The following is a 20,654-nucleotide window of genomic DNA, read 5'->3' as shown; positions in this document are numbered from 1 at the left end:
GATGTCTCAGCCCTCACATACTGACATGAATTCATAAGGCAAGAAGAAAACTAACATTGCAAAAGTTAATTCACAGGTTATCAGCTGAGTACCTATGTCTATCATAGTGTTCCTCTATTGCTTTGTTTTCTGGTGAATTTTGTAACCCTGGCTTCTTTTCACGGTTTATTTTTGTTGAGTACTGCTTTTAAAACACAAGCTTTCCAAGGAAGACTGAGGCAAAAAGTATTCACATACTCTGACTTCCAAGCCTTGTTCACCTTGCTTTCATAAAAATAATCACTACCCAATTAAAGAATTAATCATTCAGAAGAAGGGTGTTTCTGTTAAACTTGTTTCTAGCTAGTTCTTGTGCTATATTCAAGGTAACATTCCCTAGCAGCACATAGTAAGACATAATTACCCACCATACTCCTATTTCGTCCACTAATATTTCATTCTTCTAAATTTACAACAGAGTAAGAGTCTGAGGAATGGCATGTCAGAAGGAAAGCAAATAAGCAGAACTTCAGGTGAATAAAGATCAATTGAGGGAAAATTATTAATTAAGTTCAATTAATAACTGAACTTAAATTGTTCAGTTGGATAGCACCTGGTTTCTCAGTGATCCCAAGGAAGAAGATGGGAAGCAAAAAATTATTTCTGTATAAACCATCCTCATCTTGCTAATTGTCTCTCAACCAGCAAAGACTCGATGCCTTAACATGACACTACATGGAATTCTGAGTGAAAAAGATGTATTTGATACAAAACTGTGGTGATTAGCAACCCATTCTCTTTTCTTTGTTTCCAATGTAAATAATTTAAATCCTTTCTGAATACTACTAAAATATGAGGATGCATAATATACCCAAAGGAAACATATAGTGTAGTCTTTTCTCAGCTACCTTTCCTGGGAAGCCATTCAGGAGTATACCGAAGGCTTCTAGCATTGTTCAGAGGATCCAGGAGGAGCAAGGGATCCCCCTAAAGGAAAAAAGAACAAGTAACAGCGGGATGGCCACTTCACATGCTTGCTAGCTTCAGGTACTCATTTAGGACTAACTGTATTTGTTCTGGGGCTACTCAGCTTCTCTTGAATTCAAGGCACCATAACTTGGACTGCACTGAAGGGGCAAGTGAGCAGAATAAGAAACCTCAAGCACTGTGTGTAAAAAATAAAGGGAGCAAAAGACTAGTTCAAATAACATAACCACTATACCTCTAGAAGTTCTCCATTTTTAAGCCATGAGATTGTCGGAGGTGGCACAGCATCTGACTTGCATTCCAGTATAACTTGTCTGTTCTGCAGCACGGTGAGGTCCTGTGGACCACTGGTACCAGCGATGTTAGGAGGAACTGTTACAAAAATTAAGAAAAAAATAAACACCACACATATGAGCTAGCATTAAAATTACTTATGGAAAATTTCTAATTTCTTTCTTAAGTTTAAAATAAATGCAAAGCTACAATATCATTAATTAGTTCTTTTCAATACCCATGTTAAATATATGACATTTGTTTAACTGGTGAACCTGTTTCCTAATCCACACACTGGAAACTACCATGACAGAAATTAAAGTCCCTTCTCAGTGAGAGTACCAGCATTTAAGCCAGATAGAGCAGAGATCACCAAAGTTCCGTAAACTGTTTATCAATAAACATGGGAGCTAAAATCTTCAAGAAGAAATCCAAGGCATATTGTAGAACTGCAGAAGTCCCATTTATACTTCCTTTACTGTCATTACATTTTATGTATTAATTTCTAAGTACATTTCTTATCTATTATCATCTTAGTTTTTCAGTAGAAAAAGGTATCAGTATACTTCACATTCTTTTTCAGTAAGCACAATAAACTCAATCCAACTGAATACTGGTATCTATAAACTTCCTAGGTATTCAAAATATAAGACTTGGAATTATAATAGAAATCAGTTGCATCAGGTAGAAGTTTCGCTTTTAATTGTGTATCATGTTCAGAATAGTTACCTTTATTCTGAAATGTTAATTATGATCATATGGTGTAATATCACTTTCTCAAAACACGTAATATTTCTTCTTTAGTAATATATAACTTGTTAAATGAGATACTGCTATGTACCTGAGCAGTTTATGCTTTGAAGGAATAATTTCTTTTCCTAAATTAAACTTACCATGCACTCTTACTAAATATTCCTTATCATCATCTCCTGCTGGGCTGGATGCCAAACATGTGTATCTTCCAGTGTCCTCCACCTAGAAACACACAAACAACTTCAGCAGAAACCATAGAATATGGGGACAATTCAGAAAAACTGTGAAATACAAACATGGACAACAACATGTAACAGGCAGCACTTGAACACAAACACAATAAATAAAGAATGCCTGAAATAAATTAATGAAGTTCTTGAAAACTTCTTTACTTTACCATGGTAGGATTGTACACAGATTGCTTCAGAGCTGCAGGACCCCATAAAATCTCTCTGGATAATGTGTCTCCAGCAATAACCCTTCTCTTTGTGATGCTTTTTGCAGCAGGTTATCAATAAAGATGGAACTGGCTATAGGTATTGGGTACTAAGGAAATCTTTTTGTGCACACATACTCGTTAATACTTTTATGCTTTCTTCTTCCTACAAACTCTTCATTGTAAAGACAAGGAGCGTTTGCTTTATAAACAAAAGGAGCAGCAATCAGTCCCAAGCCCTGTCCCACTTCTGTTTGGTGAACTTCAGTGTGGCTGTCCACAGCTGAGTACAGCCTTAGTTTAGGCTGAGTACAGCAGGTTTTTAAAGGTTATTTTTCCCTGGACTCCTTTATTCTCTGAATTAATCTGAAAGTCTTTCTATTGTCTTCATTTATTTTTTCTTAACTTGCACAAAGATGACTGCAAATGCAGTTTTCTCTGTAATCTACAACTTATACATGTGAGAAGCAAATGGATATTAGGAAAATCCGAGCTAATGAAAAGAGAAGAAATGAAAAAAGGCTGAGGAGGAACTATAAAACACAAAAGAAGAAAAGCAAGAGATAGTAACAAGAGTCAAATAGGTAGGAAATGAACAAGAACAGATTACAGACACAGACTAAAACCAAAAATAACCCCAGAAAAAGACAAGTCCCTAGCATTGATTGTTCTGCTTTGTAACAAGAAGTACCAATAAATAAAAAAATTACAGAACTCTGAAATAAACTTGGAGTAATAATGCTCAGAAGAGGCAGAAGTGCTTGGGCACTCTCAACCTATAATACTACTGCTTGTTCTGGATGGGAAACTCTAAGGCAAGGTTTGAAAAATGTATTCTCTAACCACAAAGGCAGGTGGATGATTTTACAGAGGCTTTTCAGGACATCTCTTAAGATGGTCCTAATAGCAGGCAGTTCTGTGCACTCCTCTAGGGTTTGCAAAACTGAGCCTATTTGAAACAAATACTCTACCTGAGCACTGGTTATTCGAAGGACTTCCCTTAGGACACGAACATTATCATTCTGCAGAAGCAGGCGTCCATCCTTCATCCATGAGATTTTGGGGACTGGAATACCAGAGGAGATGCAGAGAAGTTCAAGAGGGTTGTTGACAACGACAGAGAGCTCTGCTGGCTCATCTGAACCATTGATGTGAGGTGGCTCTGTGGAAGGAAAAACATTCAAATTCTTTATTGGCTCAAAAAGTCTATAAAACATGATACACAGCCTTGTGGTTAGAGTTCGCAGAATTAGTCTACATTAGTATTATTTCTGACTGTGTCATGAACTCACTGAGTATCTCATGTAATTTCCATCTGCCTCTTAATTTGCATATTTTATGAGTTGGAATTATGAGTTTGAAAATGTTTTCATATTCCCAGGTAAAATACATTATAAGATATCAGTGAATGTATTTATTAGCCCTTTAGCTGTTGTACCTTCAGCTATGCCATCTCCTGTGCTGTCAACCTGTCAAGCTGAATTTCTACTAACGAAAGTTATTAATTTAAACCAAATTACTTTGTATATTAGTTTACTATTAATTATAGCATATTTCAGTACTCAGGAAACATGAAAAAATATATACTATATTACACATCCACACATCTTTAGGTACATTCCATTTCCTTATTTCTCTTATTTATCCCAGTAAATGTTTCTTGAAAATACTCCTTATCCCTCGATATTTTTTTAATTGTTGTCCTGAGTAGATACTAATTTACAGCTCATATTTTGTTCATCTGAGGGGTTAACACTTACCCAGCACTTTTAGGGAAAAGTGCTTGCTGATATCTCCAGCTTCATTGGATGCTACACAAGTGTATTTGCCTGTGTCACCAATCTCTGCTTTTACAAAATGAAGGGCCATTCCTTTGTTACTTGACATCAGGTGAGCTCCAAGGCTTAAAGGATGTCCATTTTTAAACCAAGACATAGTGGGGGCAGGATTGCCATCAGTAAGACACTTCATCGAAGCTGAACTGCCTTTTACTACGGTCACATCCTCTGTTCCTCCTGCATTATCCAAGCTTGGTGGTACTGCCAAGAAACAAAGATCTGATTCATACAGAGTACAACCCAAGTGTTAATTCTGAATTTAAGAAAGTTGGAATGCAGCTACCCTTTTGCATTTCCCCACTTACATTCATGTTTAGCACATGCATTAAAATTCACTTAGAAATTATACATTATTATTCTTTCTAAAAAACTTGTGACACATTATGGGTGCCAATTCAAGTAAGGACTCTTCTAGGGTTAAAACATTTTCCATTAAAAAAACCACATTAAAAAGTTAATCTTTCCCTCATGATTACCTATGTAAGATATACTTGTGCTTGTCTGCAACTTTGTGTTGGTGAGAAAGAAAACTGAATATTAGGTTTAAGAAATTAAGAAATAAGAATCTTTACATAAAGCATTTCAGAGAAACTCACCAAAAACTTGAAGGTTGTAATGTTTGTTGTCCACTCCAGCCCTGTTAGATGCCACACAAGTGTACACACCAGTATCAGGTATCTGCACTCGGGCAAGTCTAAAGAGAAAATCATTTTAAGCAAGCTGTAAATGGAATACATTATCTTTACTATGGCATGGTTTGGATCAAATTTTATTCTTGCTTCCAAAAATACTAGCAGAATTACGCTGATACAGCAAAAGAGAACAGAAAACTCAGCTATTTAAAATAGATGAAAACCAACCTGAGAATTTGCCCAGCTGACAGCAACCTGATTTGGGAGGAGACAGACAGAGGAAGGCCATTCTTTAGCCAGTTTATCTGTGGTGGTGGGGTTCCAGTAGCAGTACATTCAATATTTAAGGAGGTGTCCAAAAGGGCAGTGAGGTCTTCTGGTTCATCTTTATTATTGGCTATTGTTGGAGGAACTACATTTTGTAAATGTTGAAAAGGAAGATATTAAAACTGGCTCTTAAAACCATTCCATGTGTGTTACCTTGCTGGAAATCCTGCACCTAATGCCCCACAGGCAATTCAATAAGAAGATCCCCATTTTTTTAAAGAGTAAATCCTGTAACAATAATATTGAGCACTAATAAATTATCAATTTACATATTTAAAATCAGATGCACTTTAGAATGATAGTGGATTATCTCTTTGATTTGTCAGGCTGTGGCAAACAAGAGGGAGCTCAGAGCCTGAAGCTCATGGGTAGAGAATGACAATGCAGGAAGCAGGTGGTCAGGCCTTACAGAGGATGGGCTGAACCACTTAAAGGCCAGATGGGACTTGGCAGTTTGCTGCCACTCAAACTTACCTATTGAAATAAATCTTAAATAAAGTGAAAGCTAGAATCATGCAGGAGGAAAGTTAGTTTATTAACTTCTAGATGTATATGCTGACTTAACTTTTAAATATAGAAAATTTCAAAATGCCTGGTTAAGTATTCTGGCTGATTATTGTAAAAGAACTGCTTTTTGCGTTTGTTGGTTTTACATGTTAGTTTGAAAGCCTTGGTCTTGGGGGCAAGAAGGGACTCACTACATAAAGAAGGCCCAGCCACATACAGCTCCAAGCTCTGGCTGACTTAAGATTCCATCACACACCATGGCAGTTGCATAGATAAGACCATCTAAGTTGGTTATTGCTTGAACCTCGATGAATACAAATTGACCAAAAAGGTCTCCACTGTTGTGTGGTGCCATTCTGTCCCCAGAAGATATGATGTGGTCATTCAGTATTGTTATTTATTTTGTCAAAGGTCATCTCTTGCTAGTCTGCTCATGCTCCTAATTCCAATTGATTCTGAGTCTCTGTATAACTGGGACAGACACACTACTGTGAAACACTGCCTTATGCAGAGCTCTTCACTCTTTCACACTAGTCATTATACTTAATGGACATATTTTTCACAAATTGAAATGTCCACTCTCTGCACTGCTAAAGAAGAGTTATGCTCACTATCTTCTGTATGTCAAATTGTGCAAGAGAAGAATTTAACCCAAAACTCTATAATTTTTCTTTTAAACACTAGGGACCTTTAACTATTAGTTCCCTACTATACTACTCTGGTTTTAGCTAATGTGCTTTGATTGGAATTATTGAAGATAAACTAATAGAACAAAAAAAATAGCAGTATCATAGTAAATCAGCCCCAAGTGTTATCTTTCTCTACAAGAAAAAAAAAATCACCACAAGCAGAATTCCTCTATTATGAAATACACCAAAGGAATTAATTTCTGTTTATCCCAAAATACATTTACCAGTAATTTCAATCGTTTTGTCATTGACAGAACATCCTGTGTAATATACTGTGATATCTACAGTACATGAAATTGGAAACACATGCATGTAGTATTACACTGAAGACAGGCATTCATTTCTTGGCCCTCTCTTGGGAGCGCTTACAAAGATAGGACTATAGACCAGATTTCAGTTTCGCATCTGTGAAAACTCACCATATACATTCAAGTTGAAAATTCGGTCTTCCTCTCCTGCAGGATTAGTAGCCACACAAGTGTATTTTCCTGTATCAGAACTGAGAGCTCTGAAAACGTTTAATGTGCTGCCGTCTGGAGTTACCCTACAAGGAAGGTCGTAAAATCCAGTGAGTTTGTTTACGTATTCCTATGACCTGGCAAATAAACAGTCAGTTTTGTACATTTAAATAAGCTACCTGTATCTATCCTCTTGGGAATTTGGTGAGAGAACCATTGGGTTTTTTGCAAAGTATTATTATTAGAGATAGGCTAGGAAGTTTTTCCTAGAGATGTCCTGTATTTAAACTTGTATTAGTATTCAATTCCAAGCAGGCCTTTGAAGAACCCATGATGAAAAGCATCAAGAGTAAAATGTTTCCATGTCTCAGATCCTTCCCCTCCAAAGGAACTTAATGGAACTTATTGACATGAATAAACTTTAACGAACCTGATGAACTTTAATGGAATTTATTAGCTGAGAAAGAAATAGATATCACATACTTATCTCTGTATAAAAAAAATATAAATAAAAATCAAAGTAGTAACAAAGTATACTAGATTTATAGAAGCTAAAGAGGGAGATGATGTTCTTAACCTGGCTAAGCTAAGACTCAGGCTCTCTTTACACTCGCCCCGTAGGGCCCTCTTTTATGCTCCCTCTTTAGGGCCCTCTGAGGTTTAAAATTATAGAAGATGACAATGCAGTGTCTGCTTATTTTTGCTTGCCTTATTCTTTGTAAATCATCACTGGCAACTGTTTTTCCATCTTTAAGCCATTGCATAACAGGCATGGGCACTCCATTGACATTGCAGATGAGCTGGACACTTTCTCCCAGGAGGACACTGACCTCACTAGGTATTTCAGAGCCAACAATATTAGGAGGAACTGGAAATACATGATGGAGGGAAGAGAAGATTCATCAGCAAGAAACATAATCTAAACTGTAAAACTTACACTGCAGTAGCTCATAAGTACTAGCATATATTGCAGTACCTTCATTCAAATCTAGTTTAGAAAGTACACGATTATGTTGTTGTTAGAGGAGGTTCTGCGAAGATAAATTCAAAGCCACTTTAATCATTCCTTAAAACAGCTAATTTACAAAATTATAAAAAACATGTATCTTTGCCATTATATTTAATATCTACAGTTATCTGCTTAAACAATGCCAACATGTACAGTATTATGACAAAATCCCATTTCATTAAACATCACAATGCACTGTAACAATTAAATGCCTGTTTAACTCTAGAGCATGCAAAGTCACATGCTCTATTGCATCAAGACTATCATATTCCTGTTAAGAGCCGCACACTTACTCCATCCTAACCCGCAGCCATTTTTAGCCTGTTCTTCTAAAGAACAAGGATGACAGTCATGCTATCCATCAAGACTGTCAGTCCCACTAGTAAGTTTTGAGCATTTCAAGCTATTTCAGTCACATTTGATCAAACAAGCAGCTTGATATTCAGTTCCTAAGCTTGGGGAAAAACTGGCAGACAGGCAGGGACACACACAAAAAACCGGCACCCCCAAGGAACAATTGCCATGACAAAGAGTTACTAGATGGCCAGCTATCGCACATGGGTGTGCCTGCACACTCAGCTCACAGCTGATGCTCCCTCTTCTTCCTCAACCAGCAACTGCTGGCATGGGAAAGGACGATGTCAGAAAGCCGGAGATGCTATATAATAGGTGTCTTACTGGACAGGGGAGGGAACTAGCGCAATTAATGGGGATGAGTCATTAGGAACAGAGGAATACAAAGATAGTTGCAGTGCAAGGCAGGAGACAATTCCATAACAAATAAGGGTTTCTCATCTGAGCGGGGTGGGGGGGCAGAACATAAGGAAATTCTGCCAGTATTTCTTTGCTATGTCCTCCTATTTGCTATTGCAAAAAAGGCAAGTGGTATCACTGCTTCTGAAACCATCTACGTGTGGTGCTCCACAGTCAATCAACCAGCGTAGCTTCAGTGTTCAGCAGGAGGAAGGATGTGATCAGTAGCAAACACACACAGCCTTACCGATTGCTTTCAAGTTATGTCATCTCAGTGTCTCTAGTACAGAGACAGTGTCATACTCAACCAATTATTAACCGGTTCTGCTCACTGCACTCTCATGCCTTACCTTGGATAGAAAGCACGTAACTTTTCTGAGCTTTTCCCTCTATATTTGAGGCAATACATGTGTAGGTCCCACTGTCTAGAACCTGAGAGCGAGTGATCTGAAGCTTGCTTCCACCAGATAAAATATGAACTTCAAGAGAATCAGAGTTTTCTGAAAATATGTAAACAGGTAGTCATTCCAAAGCAGGCCACAGACAGCAAACACATTTTGAGAATTTTTTTCATCAAAATTTCAAAACAAAACAAAGATTCAGATCAGCTAACATAAGAGTCTGTCTAGAGACAGATGAAGAAGAAACAAAAAATAGGCAGCAAATAGCACAGTGGTGCCCCAAAGGGGGAAAAAAGAGCAGAAAGAGCGTGAGAGACTGTTACCTATTGGTTTTCCATCCTTAAGCCACACTAATGTTGGTGGAGGAATTCCAGTAGCATCGCACGCAAAGGTAACAGGATTACTGATAGTTTCATTGACCAACTCTTGTTCAGGGCCTTCTATATTTGGTGGCACTATAAATTGAATGGAAGCAGTAAGAATGGTTTGGTTATCAAATATTTTTGTAAACTGATTTTGAATTGTCTACTCCACAATGTCTATGGTATTATAATAACTACTGCAGATAATGCAGAGTATGCTCACCATAAATATTAAGATGGAAATTTTTATCATCTCGCCCTGCAATATTTATGGCTTTGCACACATATTGGCCCGTGTCAGAAACCTAAAATAAAAATAAATTAAAAAAACCTTATTATGGAGTCTTATTTTAATGCTACAGTTTAGAGATATTAACAGCCTCTGCCTCTGCCAGCTCAAGGTCCTTTTCACAGAATGAAAGGCCTCCAGCAAATACATCTCCTATGCACAGCTAGTAGAAAACACCAATAAAGGGCAAAACAGTTGCTTAACAGTAGCAGAGTAGTGGCAGATACAGCATTCCAAAAGCCTGACCTACCTCTGCACCCTTGATTTGTAATGTTTGCCCATCTGCTAAGATCTCCAGATTTGCAGACTCTGAAATTAGGCGCCTGTTCTTGTACCAGGTGATGACTGGTGGTGGAATAGCATTGGATTCACACTCTAACATCACCGGAGTGCCCACTCTCACATTCAGCACTGTCAGTGAGGTTCCGCTACGGTCTTTGATGCTTGGGGGCACTGTAGAAGAAGCTCAGAGTTATTTTTGCCTTTTTTTTGGTGAGAGGGCAGAAAACAACCTAATAAAAATAAATATAAAATACTGCATTTTCAAAGCAATAGGTATTATTTCAGAAAATAGTAAAAAACAAACCAAGGACAGTTAGGAAACTCTTCTTCTGACTTTCCCCAGCTTGGTTTCTGGCAATACAAGTATATTCACCATCATCTAGTAGTTTGGCTCGGGGAATCTGCAGAGTCCGAGCACCTGAAGTAAAGAGAGAAGGTTTGAGATTTATTCTGTGATTATTGTGTCAATCTCAAATGCTATTTTAAAATTCCAGGTCCAACAGACTGAGCACAGGCACTAAATTAACCTCAGATTCAAAAAAGCACTGCACTGCCATTGCTTTTTAAGGTTCTTAAATCCTTAAAAAAAAAAAAAAAATCCAGACAAGAGAACTAAAATTTTAGGGTAAATTTCATTAGTACTGTTAATTACAAGTTTGGGCCACAAATACTCCTTTTAGACCTGTCTGTTTAGTAGCTGCTAATGGCTGTCTCCTAACATAACTATGCCCTTTCCCCTTACCTCTGTCACTATCCCATTCTTTACTCCCCAGTCTTACCTGTCTCCACTCGTGAAGCTACTTACTGCCTGTGTCTACATTACTAATCTGCACAGATGCCTCTACTGCCATTAAGCAATTTCCACGCCTGTGCTTTAGCTTATGCTGTAACACAGCCCCCAGTCACATGATACCAGCAAGACAGGGCTGAGCAACACACAAGTGATCTTCACTTGATACCCTGGGCTGAAGATAAGCAGCGGGAGCAGAAATGACACAGACACTCATGGACCTTATTTAGTGAGGAACTTCAGATGGTTAAGGAGACCTCAGAATACAAGGATTTCTTCCTAAGAGTTCAGCAGGGTTAATCCAGTTTCCCACTGAAGTCAATGGGAAGCTTTTTACTTTTTGTCATCTAAGCCAGCAGAATTTATCTTACCCTCTGTCACAATTTCTGATCATTTCTTTGGAAGCTGAGTCAAAGTGACTCAACTTTGATCAATACCTATATCAGAGCACCTCTGTTATGTGACTTGCCCTCTAGTCTTTTCCACACAGTTTATTTCAGTGCTTTCAGTCTGAGCCAGTTTTCTTTAAAAAAGTGAACACACCCAACAGCCAAGAAATTATTAAACGCAGTAGGCCAAGTGTCTTGTCTACTCACTGGAGCAATACTAAGAACATACTGGCTCCATAAATAGTGGCCATGGTCCTTATCAAGACAAAACAGACAGAAGTTGAGTCCAAAGACTGTAGAAATAGCTGAGATTCCTCACCAGGCACAATAAAAGTGTTGGTATTCGAACTGATAGGTTTTCCATTCTTGAGCCAGCTGAGATCAGGAGGTGGAAAGCCAGTGACCTCACAAGTCAGAGAGATGAAATTATTCACCACCACAGTCAAATTCTCAGGATTAGTACCAACAACAGTTGGAGGAACTGCAGAGAGAGATACATTAACAGTATCTATCACAGCATCAGCAAACAATATTCCACAAGATCCTGATTTACTAAAATAAAGCTGAATTGCTGAGTTTTGCCAAAGGACCAAGTTGCAAGAATCTTTCACATCCTATGAATGGATCTGCTGCTTTTTGGATGCATCTGGAAATATGACTGAAGCCAATCTAATGGTCATTCCTGTTCCTATAATTCACGAAAATTTCAATGGTTTCATTTGCAATCCTTCTGTGTTTGAGGTTGGGAAGGCTAATCAACCTATAAGAGGTCCTGCAGTTCCTGACCAATCCACTATCAATTTTAAAATGCTGTACTCATAGGACATTTGCTATGTAAGGCAGGACTGATTACATTTACCTTGTCAGGATATGTAGTATGACTAAGTATCATTTCTTCCTGATATTGTATTGCTCCTATTCTTTCTGAAATAGTCCATTTTCTCATTACAGAGAACGAAAAATGATTCCTTCTGTTACAGTTCAGAGTTCTTTTGTTAACCAGACAAACCTGTTGTTTAATAGTGAGCTAAGCAGTTTAAAATTCTGGCATGGAAGCATTGCTCTAAGGGGTGCATTTTTAAGCTTACAAGTCCCAGTATTTTTAAATACAAGAATATTTTGACATTTGACCTTTCTAAAAGAACTATTTAAAATGAAATAGCTGTAAATCTCTTCCTTTTAATAAACCCCAAGTTTTAGTTTCCATGTTTTTGCAGTGTGGATATATAAAACGCTTAAGAGGAAAGCAAAAGCATGTTCTTGGCTCCATTGGGTAGAAAAATCATTCCAAAGAACACATGGAATCCTCTTCTTCAAAGACAGAAATGTTAAAGTATTTTGGACCATATCCACCAAAAATACTCCAGCTGCTGTCACTTGAATGACACAAAACAGTCATTAAGCCAAGTTTATTGCTCCTCTGTGGCACTGCAGAAACAAGAGGAGTCAATGTAAATGGGTGAATTCAGTCCATATTTTTCAGCTTGGAATAACTGAAGGTTATTTCCCTGATAATGAGCATAAAATGGTTCACTGAATAAATGGGAGAATTCTGATCTGATGACATTTTATAGTCATTTATATTTATCTACTTTTACAGTTACTTTCCCCCAGATGTGATTATTGGCAGTGCAAGACAGTGGGCAATTTAATATACAGGGACAAATCTGTGCTACCTTTTAATGAACTTTGCTTCAACTATGTAAATGGTAGATTTCAAATTCTGCAGCCCCCACTGCATGCACAAAGCACTCACAAATGCACCACAGGTCATCTGCATATGCAAATGTATTTGTATGTGCATAGAGGTGCAGTAATGGGCTCAGTTTTAGTATTCAGCGTGAAAATTACCTATTTATTATGTAAGGGTTGAGATTTATATATAACCTATATATTAGGTTAGGGGCTGTGATTTTAAAACTGGATGCTTATATTCAATGTTTTAGAAGGTTTTATTTTAGTTTTATTACTCACCTTTGAGACAAGAAGTGAATTTTTCAACTTACTAAAAAGCATCATCTTTAATATTTTATTTAAATTTATGAAAGCAGTTCCATTAGAAACATACAAAAATGCTGGAAAATAACCTTTTTTTGACACTGACAAAGCAAAGATCATGCTGCTTAGTGATAATGCATTTTCATCAGTGCTTCACCCTGCATGGTCCTTTCCTGAACAGCTATAGTCTAATTTTTCAAATGAAACTGCATTCACAGAGAATAATAGAACTAAATTGGTAATACTGTTGAGCTAGAATTCAAGCTTCACTCAAATATTTCTTTTAAAATAGTAGTATTAGACAATAGTTATTATAAACAAATATTTTAAAGACAGGAAGTTTTAATTATAACACAAATGTCAAGAAAAGCAAAATATTTTGATCTAAAAACAAAACTCAAACATCAGGAAATCTGGATAGACTCCACTGAAAGAAAATAACTTCTCAGAGAATGACTCCAAGGCAAATTCTTCCCATGACAATCTATTTTTGGCTTATTGTATTACGAGTAGGAAAAAAGCATTATAAATTTGTTTCATTTAGTATGTAAATTTTCTGCATGTGTGAATGAGAAAAAAAATTATTTCTTCTGTATGTAATAACCTGAATCATCAGATTCCTGGGATGCTGGTACTATATTTAAGTGAGAGAGAGAGAAGACAGCACTTGGTTTACTAGCTAGTATGTAATACATAAGATTAGCTAGCTAACAAGGATGTGAAAATGGAAACCGATCATATGTAGAAGACTGTGATATAAGTCTCCAAATCATACTGTGAAAGCAGATAAAGATGTAGCTGCCAGTGTTCCTTGGTACGTTTTAAAATGTAATGGTGGAGATGAATTTGTGGGAATAATGCTTATTTGATCTTCAATTCAGAATGGAAAGCTGAAAGTGGTGGAATGAAGAGTGGGTAAAAGGGGAAATTAGGGTTTACTCTGAAATGTTAATTAGAGATACCGTGATTTTCTGAATCTATCAGGAGAGGTAAGGGAAAGTGACGGGAGAGACTGTTTTTTTTAAATAATGGAAAATGTCTTAATTTCTTGATCATATTTGTTTTAGACTTGTGACGCTGAAGGCCAAAATTTATTTTAACCCTATTCTAACTCCACAACAAAACAAAAAATAGAGAACAGAAAGGAATCTTAAAGGGTAAATTTTTAAAAAGTAAGCTTTCATAATGCTGTAACTCTGTTTAATGCTTTCTAATCATTAAATTTCTTGGAAAATGCATTTTATGAACATATTGAAACAGATTATAATCCAACCTGTTTGTAATTCATGATTTCAGGGCTTAGCAACCCCTACACAGTGTACACACAGAGCCACTACACAAGGCTCCCTCAATAATAATTTCCACCTATGTGGAATACATATAAGGGAGCTAAAGCCATGTGGTATCAAAAGCCATGTGTTGCCAAGGTACTTTAAACTTACATTTGATTTCTGGTACGTCAGAATCTCCATTACACCCAAAAAGATGACTTACATGCATAAAGCTAAGTATGTGCCTAAGCACTCTGCTAAAATTAACATATTCAAGCTAAACTAATGTTTGAAAGAATACAATCAGAAAATTATGGATTATTGTACTTACCATGAACATTTACGTTAAAATACTTCTTGGCACTTCCAGCTATGTTTTCCACAATGCAGACGTACCTGCCAGTATCTGTTATTCGGGAATTCAAAATCTAAGGGCGGGAGAGGGGGAGGAAAAAAAAAGATGGTTGTTGAGCTAATATATAAGACAACTTACAGTCAAAGAACCAAGTGGAGACAATTAAGCTCAGCTTTCTTTTGTTTTAATAGTCTTTTTTTTGTTTTAATAGCTTCATCCAATTTAATTCATTGATAGGAAGGGGGAGTTCTTCAGAATACACTATTTTCTTAAAAAAAGAAAAAAGAAAAATGTAGTACATTTTGCAATAATTAAACTCTATTAGAGAAACTTGGACAAAACTGACAGCAACAGGTTGTCCTCCACAAAAGTCAACATTATTTTAAACCAAGTGATTTCACTGATGCAGTTCACAGCGTGACCCGACAAACAGCTGGGTCAGCAGAACTGAGGGAACTACACAGGAGTGAGAAGCAGCTGCTGAAGGACAGGAACAAGGGACAAAAACTCCTTAGGTTTGCAGCACCCTGTAGAAAAAAAAAAATTCAGAATCGCACACTCAGCAAATCTAAACAGTTTTGTCTTTATTGGCAGCTTGTGTTTGTGATGTTAAAAATCAGTTTTTCACGAAGAGCTACCTGTAACCTCTTTCCATTAGACAAAAATGTGTGTTTGTCATCTTCTGCTAGGAGATGGCCATCCTTTTGCCAGGTAATACTTGGAGAAGGGCTGCCACTTGCAACACAGTCCATCACTGCAACCTTGTTCACAAGCACAGTCACTTCTTCAGGCAGATCACCATCAGCACCAGTGATGGACGGTGGTACTACAAAAGAGCAAAATGTGGTAAGAATACTGTGACTTAGTACCTCTCAGTGTTTTCTGTTCTGTTGTGGGTTTTGTTTTGGTTTGTTGGGGTTTTGGTTTTTTTTTAAGATTGCAGACCAATCCTTTAGATTGGATTTTTAGAAGAAAGTAGTGAAATCTTCAGTGAATACAGAGAAAGATAGTAAAATCCCAAGAGTAGTTCAGCTGGAACAAATCAGTATAACTTAAAGGACTACATGAGTACTACGCTTATTCACAGCGGCTGTAAAGAAGAAGAGCTGAAAACTCATTTTCCAGTTAGTCTATCATGTTCTTTGTTGTCAGAACAAAAGAGGATTTCCAAGGCAGGACCCCTTCCTAACAATAAATCAGTGTTTTCAGTGGTAGATAGAGAAATAGAGGTGAAAAAATAAACATCTCCCAAGGCAAAAACCTTGAGTACATCAACAGACAATGCAAGCAGTATACAAAAGCCTTCTGTGTAATGTTTGTAAACAGATCATACAAAATGGACTCTGCAGGCATTCAATGGTTGATCTAAATCATCAATTCCCTTAAGCCTTTGGGAGTTCTGCAGGTATTTTAGAAAATTATGACCAAAATAAGGAGAGAGAAAAGTCTAGTAGGTCAGAAGTTTGAATTGGAAACTGGATAGGGAACAAGAGATACCAAGATAAAACCTGGATTTCTACATATACTTTTGTTTCTGGTGAAGCGTGATAGGGGTAACACAATTGAGCTCCTGTAACAATAACCTGAAAACATACCGAACTAACAACGTTAATACTACTTTCATGCAATTCTGTATACTTCTACAACACTCTAGCACCTTTTATAACCACATTAATTTCATAGTTTACAAACATGCAGAATTTATAAACTGTAAAAACATTAAGTAAATCTGGACTACGAAGCTTCACTAGTTTCCACAGAACTCTATTTTTGTCACTGAAAAGAAAAAGGAAAGCAGGAAAGCTCACAGAGCACGCGGACATCGTAATGAATGGAATCCTCCCCAGCTTCGTTTACTGCCACACACATGTATCTCCCAGCATCTTCAGCCTGTGCCCGTGGAATCTGCAACACTCGGCCTCCTGGAAGGAAAGTGCATTCAAGATTTAAATGCAGCATCAAGCAGTTTCCATCATTTCCACACCACATCTCACTAGACACCTGAGCAAGCAAATTGATGAATGGTCAGCATTTGTTCTGAATTATAAGTAACTAAAGACTTTTACTTCCTAGCTACTTTTTCTACTGGCAGATACTTGGAATCAGCAATGTTCATACTGAAATGTTAGAAAAAAGTAATTAATTCCACATAAAGGAATAATATTCTTCAGCCATATACAGCCAGACATTAACCTTCAATTAAAAATAAAAATATTTCTCAGCAAGGTGACAGAGAACTACTAGGCAAAAGTAAATAAGCACAGAATATTCTGGTAAAGCTGTTCCAAACTGAAAAAATTTACTTCTGAGGCTTATAGGTACTGTTCACTCTATTCCTCATTTCAAGCATAGCCACATAAATAGCTTCATAAAGAGAGGACATATTAGGAGTACATTTTGGGAGTGGTTGTCATTGGTCTCCCAACAGATAAGCAATAGATAGACAAAAATACATTATCCCCACCACTGCCCTTCTTTACACATACCATCCCAAACACATCCTCTGCACAGAAAGGCTCCCTTTTTGTACTCTCAGCGTTATAAGCACCTCTTTCCCTTTCCCCTATGAGGTTAAGAAGGAGCTCATGGCCATTTTTTTTTGCTGAAAACATTATTTCCATGCCTCACTCCCTGGTTAAGAGGCTTTTCTACTCCAATTATGATTTTGCAAAAGCAAAACTTAATAAGGAAATAAATCAGGAACACGTCAGAGAGAAGGTATCATCGTTGTATTTTATTTTTCAACACGTCATATGAAAGTTAAATGGTCACATTCACACCATTTTAGGGACTACTTTATAAATGAAAGAAGGAAACAGCTTAAGTCCAAGGACTGGAGAGAAACATTGCCCGTCAAGAAAGTCCGAAAAGAACATTAAAGCAGTGTTTTGAAGGGGAAAAATTTGTTATTACTATACAAATACTAGCACTAACACCATTTCTTGAGAGAGTGACATTTTAATACTCACCTGGTAATATTAGTATTTTATCACTAGAGCTCAGAGGATAGCCATCTTTATACCACGTCAGAACTGGAGGAGGAACAGCAGTAGTCTCACAATACAGTGAAAGGGGATTGTTGACGATCACATCTTTACTTTCTCCACCTCTTCCTGTATCTACTGTGTTACCAGCTTCCCATTCTTTATAAGGCTTTTGGAAACTAGGAGGAACTACAACCAAGGAGGGGGAAAATGTTAGAATTTTACAGCAGAAATAGCTAGTTTTAAAGTCAAGAAATTAAAAGATACTGTAATTGTTAAATAGCAGCAATAAAAATTAAGTGTATTAAATTAACCTCTTCCCCAACTTAAATTACCCAGGAAAATTCTAGTTCTTTTCATTAGAATGAACAATTGAGCAATCTAATATTTTCTGAACGCTAATAAATAACAGTGCAAGAAGACCTGATAACAAAACACAGAGGGTATTAATCAACAATAATACTTAAATAGTAAGCTATCTGGTTTCACTCAAGCTCTAATTTTGTCTAAGTTTTCAGAAATGGCTAATGATTGTTCTCTTGCATTTACACACAGCGTGTAGGCCAACAGGATGCTTATGGCTGGGGCCTCTAAGTACTACTCAAGAGATAAATAGAATAAGACGTCTTAATTTAAGCAAAATTAAAACTTTTTCATGTCATTTAGAGGAAGATCAGAGTTACTATGTGTCCTGGTTTTGGCTGAGATAGAGTTGATTGTCTTCCTATTAGCTGGTGCAGTGCTATGTTTTGAGTTCAGTATGAGAAGAATGTTGATAACACTGATGTTTTCAGCTGTTGCTAAGTAGTGTTTAGTCTAAAGTCAAGGATTTTTCAGCTTCTCATGCCCAGCCAGCGAGAAAGCTGGAGGGGCACAAGAAGTTGGCACAGGACACAGCCAGGGCACCTGACCCAAAGTGGTCAACGGGGTATGCCATACCATGTGATGTCACATCTAGTATATAAACTGGCGGGCGGGGGGGAGGCAGGGGATCACCGCTCGGGGACTAACTGGGCATCGATCGGCAGTGGTGAGCAATTGCACTGTGCATCATTTGTATATTCCAATCCTTTTATTTATTATTACTGCTGGCATTTTATTAGTGTTATCATTATCATTATTAGTTTCTTCTATTCTGTTCTATTAAACCGTTCTTATCTCAACCCAGGTGTTTTACTTCTTTTCCCAATTTTCTCCCCCATCCCACTGGGGCGGGGGGGGGGAGTGAGTGAGCAGCTGCATGGTGCTTAGTTGCTGGCTGGGGTTAAACCACGACACTATGTTATTCCACTGACTTCAGAAACACTGCATATGTCACAAAACATGAAAGAAAGAATAATCAAATAGTGTATTTCTTAAAGATGAGCAAAATATACCTGAAATAAAAATCACACAAAACACAAAAGTATTGGATTAGACCAAGCAGGTACAAAGGATACAAAATTATAAAGAATTCCAACATCCCACAACATTAGAAAAGGAGGCTATCAGAAGAATTTTATTATCTGAACTCTGTTTACCTTGTATATTTACATCAAATTCCACTTCATCCTCTCCAGCAATGTTGGATGCCAGGCAAGTGTAACGACCTGTGTCTGATACCTGAGCCTCCTTAATCTGCAGAGTACGGCCACTAGTTTGGATAATGATATGATCATCTGGTTTAAATGGCTGCAACGTAATTTTACATGGAAATTAATACTTGGCAAAACTTACACTAGAAATAGCCATATTTGTGGAAGTAATATGATATCATCTCTCTTTTGGTCAAATTCAGGTTGTTTCAAAATCCTTCCTAATGCAGTACGTGTGTGTGTATACATATATATATATAGGGTTTGGTATTTCCTCTGCTTTGATACCACTACTAACAGAACATCCTTCAGGTTTTGTTAATGCTTCCAGCAAGGCCCGCTTTCAAGCTACGCAAAGAAAGCAGTTGCTTAGGACACTAAATTACTGCGGGTCACCAGTTAGGACACAGTCCTAAGCTAGGTGCTCCTGGGATGGCAGCCTTGGCCACAGGCGGTGCAGCCCAGCTCTCCTCTCATCTGCTCTTCCCTCCCCTCAGACCAAAAGCTTTTCCTCCCTGAGTAAGCTCGATCAAGGTCCAAGTTCCTGGAGGCAGTCTTCTTTTCATGGTTGTCAGAAACTCTGCATCTTCACCTCAGCAATGCCATCCCCATCAAGCAAGGCCTCTCATGACATCTGAATAAATCAGGCCAATTCAATCCCTGAACTCAATTGGCCAAGTTGATGAGCTGATGGAAAACCTACACATGTAAAACTATTGGTTTTCTATGAGGTGAACAACTCAATCTAACTCACCCTACAGCCACACAGCCACTAGGATCTGCTGCCCAGCAAGGACACAGTGTGAACAGAAAACAGATGCAGCAGCAATGCAGAGATACACAGAATTAGACATTACTGTCCCTAGAATTTACATCACACATAACAGTAGAGACTACACTAATACAACCTGTATCTCTCAGTAATGAAAATGGAACACATTAGGGAGTCAGCACTGAACTCCTGGCCTGCAGGGGACAATTAATTTAGTCCATGGATGTGAGTTAAAGCCATTTGCCCAGGGGCAACCTAAGAAAAAGCTGCTGGATGGATTAATTGCTCTGACAGTGGCAGCAAGCTGCTTACAGCCACCATCTTTCTGTGGGGACATCTCAACTCTCCCCAACATCATTTTTCATTGGCAATACAATCACTACACCCAGGAGGTTCTAGAATTACAGCATATGCTTGAAACAGATGGAGGGTGTATACAGTCTCTCCTGTGACTCCAGGCTGTTTCTGCATGCTCGGTAAATCCAGCAAGGGCTGGTCCAGCTGCAGAGGTGCAGCAGTCTGCCACGTGATAAGTGCCCTACCAAG

At 37.7% G+C, this 20,654-nt stretch overlaps 1 protein-coding gene across 2 annotated transcripts in view; it reads right to left on the bottom strand.

The window, feature by feature from the left end:
- Window positions 1–20,654, bottom strand: part of HMCN1 (hemicentin 1) — a 218,050-nt gene that overhangs the window by 41,221 nt on the left and 156,175 nt on the right. For both annotated transcript variants that reach the window (XM_030031794.2, XM_041128002.1), the window contains exons 53-71: window positions 19,283–19,433; window positions 17,748–17,951; window positions 16,587–16,700; window positions 15,417–15,604; window positions 14,755–14,851; window positions 11,474–11,635; window positions 10,280–10,393; window positions 9,944–10,146; window positions 9,628–9,709; window positions 9,366–9,497; window positions 8,992–9,141; window positions 7,588–7,747; window positions 6,841–6,965; window positions 5,127–5,310; window positions 4,863–4,960; window positions 4,189–4,467; window positions 3,400–3,590; window positions 2,133–2,214; window positions 1,202–1,338 (exon numbers count right to left, since the gene is read on the bottom strand). In XM_030031794.2, the coding sequence (XP_029887654.1) occupies window positions 1,202–1,338; window positions 2,133–2,214; window positions 3,400–3,590; window positions 4,189–4,467; window positions 4,863–4,960; window positions 5,127–5,310; window positions 6,841–6,965; window positions 7,588–7,747; window positions 8,992–9,141; window positions 9,366–9,497; window positions 9,628–9,709; window positions 9,944–10,146; window positions 10,280–10,393; window positions 11,474–11,635; window positions 14,755–14,851; window positions 15,417–15,604; window positions 16,587–16,700; window positions 17,748–17,951; window positions 19,283–19,433 (2,853 nt within the window). The remainder of the gene's footprint in view (window positions 1–1,201; window positions 1,339–2,132; window positions 2,215–3,399; window positions 3,591–4,188; window positions 4,468–4,862; window positions 4,961–5,126; window positions 5,311–6,840; window positions 6,966–7,587; window positions 7,748–8,991; window positions 9,142–9,365; window positions 9,498–9,627; window positions 9,710–9,943; window positions 10,147–10,279; window positions 10,394–11,473; window positions 11,636–14,754; window positions 14,852–15,416; window positions 15,605–16,586; window positions 16,701–17,747; window positions 17,952–19,282; window positions 19,434–20,654) is intronic.

Source organism: Aquila chrysaetos, chromosome 12, assembly GCF_900496995.4.
Source record: "Aquila chrysaetos chrysaetos chromosome 12, bAquChr1.4, whole genome shotgun sequence".
NCBI classification, from domain to species: domain Eukaryota; kingdom Metazoa; phylum Chordata; class Aves; order Accipitriformes; family Accipitridae; genus Aquila; species Aquila chrysaetos.
This window is presented reverse-complemented; position numbering and strand designations above follow the sequence as displayed.